Here is a 7,634-nt window from a genome sequence, read left to right on the forward strand (position 1 = left end):
ATACACAATGCTCAGTAATCGCTCTACAAAAGGATGCCACACGCAAAGGTCTAACTTAGACATCAGGCAACCCAACACCATGCAGTCACAAAGAGATAAGACACGCAAACATCACACTTCATCTACACAAGATAAGTCCAAGCAGATAAGGTACGTTCTTATCCTCACACACATCAGCTTGAGGAAACCATGCAACCATGAGTCTTTCTAACCCTCCATATCCTTTCCACCGAAAGGACAACATAAGTCACCGCTGTGACAATGTTCTATTTGCTAACTTAACCATCAAGAAGCAATTCAAGTCTCATCTAGACAATAAAGGAAGAATACTCTCAGAATTCTCCTATAATTACATACTTATGAGTCTCCAGCAACCTCGACCGTTACTCCCATAAGCTATAATGGCAGACAGACAAGAACTCTGACTGACATCGTAACCACTCGTCCGGCCAAGGACGTGATTACCGATAACATGCCTTTGTCACCATTTGTGACCATCTGTGATTCAATCTCGATCACCATCTGTGATCAGTCACCATCTGTGACTCAATATATCACCATATGTGATCAGTCACCATCTGTGACTTAACATCGATCACCATATGTGATCAGTCACCATCTGTGACTCAATATATCACCATCTGTGATCAGTCACCATCTGTGACTTAATATTGATCACCATCTGTGATCAGTCACCATTTGTAACTCAATATTGATCACCATCTGTGACTCAACATCGATCACCATCTGTGATCAGTCACCATCTGTGACTCAATATCGATCACCATCTGTGATCAGTCACCATCTGTGACTCAATATCGATCACCATCTGTAATCAGTCACCATCTGTGACTCAATATCGATCACCATCTGTGATCCGTCACCATCCTCAAAAATCTCCTCAACAGGAGGAATCCTGCCCCTACCTCGGGCACTACCCCTGCCTCTGGGTCTACCTCGACCCCTAGCTCTGCCTCCTGGTGAATCCATTACCCAAGGAGCAAAACACACTTGATTAATACTTGCAAAATCTCTAAACGCAAGCATAAGTCAATGCTATGACTCGATCAACCACAACACTACGTCAGAGGAACCATCCCACCCCCCACGTCAATCTAGAGTTAAATCTAAAAGCCCTCACTCCTCAAAAGATTATAACTCCTAGAAGCTACTCTAAGCTCCTACACTTTGTTCACTGAGCCAACACTGCACTGAAGACTCACATTCCAATGCTCATTGCATACCCAATGACTATATCAATACCGAAGAGCATCAGATGGGGATCCACTGCAGACGGGCCATCACTCGAGGAGTATTGATTGCCACCAAATATGCACCTTACGCTCTGATACCAATCTGTCACGCCCCTGATTTTTAACCCCATAATTATACATGCGTGATCGTTTAGTCATCAATATCAAATACCTGGAAACTTTTTCCCTTTAAACTACCCACATATTGATGCCCTGAACCCACTATGCCAATATTGACCCGCTCCACAGAGTCATATATTACATAAGCTTACGAATTAAATTGTCAACAACAAAATAATAAGTAAAATGCTCCTCAGAGCTTACTACAAGCGGAAGTCATAATAACGGTAAAGTCACAAAATTTGCTTCCTACCGTAATGCTGTCAGCACACCACCTCAGCTTCAGCCACGATTACCCTGACCTGCAGGATTAACCCCTACACCATTCCATTGAATAGTGCACCGGGTTGCCACACAACAAACCCGGTAAGCTTATGAAAGCTCGTATGAGTAAACTCAAAACCACAAAGCAAAACACATTTCTTAAGTCACCACAACCTAAACAACGATAAGCGCACACATCTCACACCTACAACCATCAATTCCATATCGTGTTTACATAAGTCAACTGGTGACTAAAGCCTCATGCTCAGATCCTTAATCCTAACATCCAATTACACAAATTTCAGTCAAACAAGACTTCCTTAAGCAATATTTGACACCATCCTAACGCCCTATGGCGAATTCTAGAATCACACTCATTCCCTCCCCACTGGAAGCCTTTGTCATCAACATGACATCAAAGTTGAAAAGCAATGAATCACCTTCATATCCTCACCACAGAGTACTATTCGTCACCACTATGGCCCTTAAGATAAATCAAAGCATCAATCAATAAATCAAGAAGAAAATAAGGCAATTACAATTCAAGCAGCAAGCAAAACAATTCACAGTAACCCCTGCATATAATTTAGTTCAGGGAGTCACATTAAGTCAAGCAATTCAAGTCAAAGTAGTCATCGTAACCCCACACTCTAACGTTCGTAGGTAATCCCGACCATCACAGCAGTCTTCTCGATTATTGTTAACTTAATAACAATTCAGCTCCGCTACCAAGCAGTCATCACACTGATCATCGCACAGATTCCACCGGTCATCACGCAGATATTCATCATCCTACTGATCATCACACAGATTCTGAGGATCATCACATAGATTGCAATTGTCCAGCTGATCATCACACAGATATCAATAGTCCAGCTGATCATCACACAGATTTCGCCGGTCATCACACAGATATCAATCATCACAAAGATTCATCACACTGATGTCAACGATTCATTACACAGGTATTCCTACACAAGCTTCACATGGCAATCATCACAAAGATTTATCACACTGATTCCAACGATTCATTACACAAATATTCCTACACAAGCTTCACATGGCAATCATTACAAAGATTCATCACACTGATTCCAACGATTCATTACACAAATATTCCTACACAAGTCACATGGCAATCATCACAAACATTCAATACTTAATTTCACTATTTCCAACGATACTGAACTCAGTACGTCATATGCTGCCCATATCACAACAATTGCACCAATACATATATATTCCACGTAAATATATATATATATATATATATATATATATATATATATATATATATATCTATCTATCTACGTAGTCATTCACTCAGGAATGCCACCAATACCAACTGCAGCCATAGTTAACCTAATAACTCCAAGACAATAGGATAATCGTGCTCATAACGAATATCGATCATGCTCATAACAAATATTGTGAGATTTACTCACCTTGAAACTCCAGCTGCGTCTTCAATATAGAACAAAGCAGCCAATCCACAACATAACTGTCCAAAAATACTTCGTCAAGTACCTAATCATATACGGTTTTAACTTAGTAACAATTCACAAACGATTTAAGTCCGAAAACCCTGCTTTGAACTAAAATCCCCAAAGTGGCGCCAATCGAGGCGAAACCACATCCGAGACCTCCCAAAGTCTCAGGAATACTTCCACGATTGATATGTCCAAACCACAAGTCGATCGGAAGCTTGAATCCTCACGGATCGAATAAATCCACCGGTATGAAACCGTAAAAATCATAACAATTCCATTCGAAATCCAAAATGTGCATATTATATATCGAGACGCTCGTATCAACGAGTAGAACATATATAATACCAAAAATAGTTCCTTACATGGCCGGAAAGCCACCAGAACGCCGCCACAGGCGGTGGCGCACCGCCGCTGGCCAAAACTCATTATTTCCCAAAACTCCCAACATCAAAAAGTTTCATCTAAGCATGCTTGTGAATTTTCATAACTAGCTCGAAGTCAGAAAACAAGCATAAAGGATCGAAAACTACCTCACAAGCCGTGGATTACTGTTCAATCCCAGTTGAACCAAGTTTCACGTGAATCGATCCAAACAACTACCAAGGATCGATCAAGGAGGCTGCTCTGAGCTCCCGAAGCTCGGTTTGAAGCCTCGCCGACGTCGGAGATCGGAGAACCGATCTGGTCTGATTCCTCCAAAAGTCGCCGCCTTGCTGCACTTCCTCCGCCGAGAATCGCCGCAAGAGGCTGCCACAGAGATGACCGCACGAGAGAGGCGAATCGATCTGTGCAGGTTTTGGGGCCGGAGGTCGCTGGAGATCGCCGGAAAAGCCGGGTCGGATCACCGGGTCCGGGTCGGGTCAGACGCGGGTGAGGAGAGAGAACGGAGAGTTTCTGATTTTTTTTCCGGAATGGTGAAAGTAAAATGGAAATAGTAAATTTCCAAAAGTGGAAACTCCTATTTATAGATTTTTCCCAAAACTTCCGTATACCATAACTTTCTCATACGATCTCCGATTGAAGCGTTCCACATGTCCACGAACTCGTATCGACACGCTCTACAACTTTCGTGAAGGATGTTTTCAGAGAATCCCAACGTATAAAAAGTCAACCTTTGCAACCCCTTAAAACCATACTTTTCAAATAATTAATTCGTCCGAAACACTTCTGCTCGGTTCACTAGCCACGAAACCGTCCTATAACCACAATTTAGATTCCGGAAAATCCTCGGAAAATAATGACTAATTTCCGGGGTACTCCACTATCAAAACCACAAGCTCTGCAATCCCGAAAGGCAATAGTGCCCATTCCCATCCGGCAGCATCCCAACGTCGGCACTAGCGCTGACGATGGTCTACCACCGGACGAGAGGAAGGATCGAAAAGGGTTTGCCCAGTGACTGCACTCCCTTGCGGCTAGGTTAATTTTGATTGGTCTAGTATAGTTTTTTTTTATCAAGAAGAAACTTCATTAATAATGAACTGGATACAATGAGTTTTGGCATCATCTCATACACAGAAATGGCCACTGGACTTCACACTGGAACTCCAACATGACTGACTAACGGAGCCAAACAAACCCCGACTCAACTACAGACTTAACTTGCACTACAATTAAAAGGCAAAGACAATAGGCGCAGGCACACAACTTTGTCAACACTAACTCGCCACCTAGAGTCCTCCTGACCTGCCTTTGATCGACCAAGTACTCTACACTAGTTATGACTTCGAACCCGACCAAACAGAAATGCTAGACCGTCAGACCTGAGACTAAATTAAACCGAAGACCATTGCCACCTTAATGTCAACACCATCAATCCACAAATGCTCCAAATCGCCATCACCTCCGACTCAAGATCAGACAGGAACAATCCCACTAGAAGGCCAAGGATGATTGTCTATGCCAGTATGCCACCGCCAGACATTTTCGCCACCGTTGCTGACCTAACTCCAGAACAGGAACGACCTCTAGATCGCTGAATAGAAGATTGTCTATGCCAAAATTGCAGTGCACCCGACCCAACAGCTAAAACTTAAAACAAAACCTAGAAAGTAACTTATTGCTGAAAAACAGACCAAAAGAAACTAAACCCTAATTTAACATGCAATAAAATTAAAATTAAAATTAAAACATTTTGGGACATGAGCCCAACCACAGACCCAGGCCCAAACTCCATCTAGCCCAAGCAACAAAGCCCGAGCCCAGAACACAAGTGCAGTCGGCCTCCATTCTTCACGCCCAGCCCAAGATCTCGCCTGCACCACCACGCCCACCACTCCGCCATCGACGTCAGGTCTCCACCACCGCCGCTCTGACATCGCCGTCGGACCACCACAGGAGGACACCCTCCAACTCCACGATCCCATCCCTATGCAGCCTGGATCCAGATCGGGGATCTAGACCCGAGAGGAAACCTGTCCAAACACCGCCCCTCTCCATCCCTCCACCCACTCGTGGTAGCACCGCTGGATATGGAAGTCCACCATGAGCGCGCCCAGACGCTCGAGCCCCTTGCCGGATCTGCACAGAAAAGCGTCGTCAAAACGCCCAAAGACGCTATCCAAAACTCTCCGCCAACCATCCTGCCAAAACCTCAAGCCAACCCCTTCTCTGCAGACCAAAACCCCGGGCAATAAAGCACCCGTCCGACAGCCAGCAAACCTGGACAACGCGGCGAAGCCGGCACTGCCCATGGTCGCCGCCGGACAGGAACGTTTGGAGATGTTGGATCTCTCTCGCGGCGTTGGACTAGTATAGTTAAGCATTGGGTTTAAATTTGGAAAGTTGATTAGGTAGCACGAACATTTACTGCAGTCTGCAAATAATTACATTGGATTTTATTCTGTTGAGAGTAGATACACTACAAATTCTTTCACCAAATAAGAAATGGGCCATTTTCTATATAACTCGTTAGGTTGAAAAAAGTAAAGGGTTTTGCTTAATCGCTTGCAACAACACATAGTCATGGTACTCGATCGCCTGAATCTCCACATCAATGTTTATCATGGTACTTTGGCTATGTTCATTCCTAATTGATTAGGAAATTGTTAACTTATTCTAAACTTCGAGAGATATATTGGTAACAAGACATATTCACCCTGTCAAATGCTTAACTAAACAACATTCTTGAGTTTCTCCGTCTTGAATTCATCATAGTCTTCTACCAATCTGGAATTTGAGGTCGAATCCGCCATCGCTTTCTTAACCAGCTGACCATAGAAAAACAATAGAAAGTCGATGTCAATCCGCTTGAAATGATTACTTGGCCTTTCTACATCAAATCATCAAGTACATATGCAGTTTTCGGGAAATGGCATGGAATCACTAACCGCTTCTGCAAGGCTCTGCATGACAGTATGAGGAATCCAACCAAGCAGAGGTGATACAATAAAGCTCATGTTTATGTCAAACTGACCTCTAAGTATGCTTTTTGTTCCTTGCTTTCTATCAGGATATATGGTTCCGTTGAAGGAGAAGCTCAAGTCACGCGGCTGGTACTCCTCAGGGATCCCCCCAAGTTCCCATCTTGTCTATAGGAAAAAGTTGAAAATAAGGAAAATATGCGACTGATATACTGAATACATCAAATCGTCTACGAAAAATATTTGACCATTTTCTTACAGTTTCAAGCTCAGTGATTTTGGGGATGTGATGAGGAACATGAGGAGGGTAGTCTTTCCCCATGGATTTGAGTCTTAACTTGATGTAAATTCCAAAGTAGATAGACAGGAACAAGACTTGCATGGTTGGGATTTGAATCCTCCACTCTTCCTGCATACATCAATTTAATTAGTACGACTGTTTTTCAATTGTAATACTGCTAAAAACAGATCGAGTATAAGCATACGATAAACAAAAGAACTTGAAATGTAACCATCAAACTCTAGGATGGGATAAATAGACCATTAAGCACCTTGCTAATTTGCTGGTCCTCCATGTCTGGAAAAAGTGCTTTAATAACCCTTTGTTCATCCTCCAAATATTGATCAAATGAAACCTGCAAGCTAAAGTAGCATCACTCACCATTTAGTGCTTCAATAAAAGACAGATAAATGTGAATATTATTACCTCAGGGGACTCATACAGAGGTGCATCAATAGTGGAACTGAGGTTCACGGTAAAAGGCTTCTTATGATCTGAGTTCCATACCGCTTTCGCATAGTGGCACTGTCTGCCCTTCTTCAGCTTCACCTTCAATTTTTCTGGAAAAGGCAGACTAGTACCAAGAATAAACAAGGGTTGGCATAAAGCAAATACCCCAACCATTTAGCTTTTGTGGAATGTGGAGTTCTTCTACCTTGACTGTTTTTTTTTTTTTTTTTTGCAGAGTTGCAGCTATTCCCAATTCTACATATACTAAAGTTGTTTGCACTGTTCATCACTGTTCAAAATGAAGTGACGGTTTTGCCCTTCTTTTTTCTCCTCATTACGGGCTGCCATTCTTTTATGATCTTCTCATTCGATTGCTGCCAGCACAATCCTGAGAGAGAGAGAGAGAGAGAGAGAA

The 7,634-nt window shown here is 42.8% G+C and overlaps 1 protein-coding gene across 5 annotated transcripts; it reads right to left on the reverse strand.

Moving 5' to 3' along the window:
• Positions 1 to 6,113: 6,113 nt before the first annotated feature.
• LOC133745954 (uncharacterized) lies at positions 6,114 to 7,434 on the reverse strand. 5 transcript variants are annotated; one of them, XM_062174137.1, is made up of 5 exons: positions 7,196 to 7,434; positions 7,041 to 7,124; positions 6,749 to 6,898; positions 6,543 to 6,657; positions 6,114 to 6,336 (listed from the first exon to the last, which is right to left on the reverse strand). In XM_062174137.1, exons 1-5 carry the CDS (start codon positions 7,391 to 7,393, stop codon positions 6,329 to 6,331), a joined length of 555 nt encoding a protein of 184 aa, XP_062030121.1. In that variant the 5' UTR covers positions 7,394 to 7,434; the 3' UTR covers positions 6,114 to 6,328. The 5 variants fall into 5 exon arrangements, with proteins under 5 accessions (XP_062030121.1, XP_062030104.1, XP_062030111.1 ...); XM_062174120.1 differs by having other exon boundaries at positions 6,114 to 6,461; XM_062174127.1 differs by having other exon boundaries at positions 6,114 to 6,471.
• Between the last annotated feature and the right edge of the window lie 200 nt (positions 7,435 to 7,634).

Source organism: Rosa rugosa, chromosome 1 (assembly GCF_958449725.1).
Source record: "Rosa rugosa chromosome 1, drRosRugo1.1, whole genome shotgun sequence".
NCBI classification, from domain to species: domain Eukaryota; kingdom Viridiplantae; phylum Streptophyta; class Magnoliopsida; order Rosales; family Rosaceae; genus Rosa; species Rosa rugosa.

Coding starts and splice junctions, on each gene's coding strand:
- LOC133745954 (XM_062174113.1), bottom strand. CDS start 7,393: ATGGTTGGGGTATTTGCTTTATGCCAACCCTTGTTTATTCTTGGTACT. Junction 6,658..6,748: donor AAATCACTGAGCTTGAAACT/GTAAGAAAATGG, acceptor TTTTTCCTATAG/ACAAGATGGGAACTTGGGGG. Junction 6,337..6,456: donor TGCAGAGCCTTGCAGAAGCG/GTTAGTGATTCC, acceptor TTCTATGGTCAG/CTGGTTAAGAAAGCGATGGC.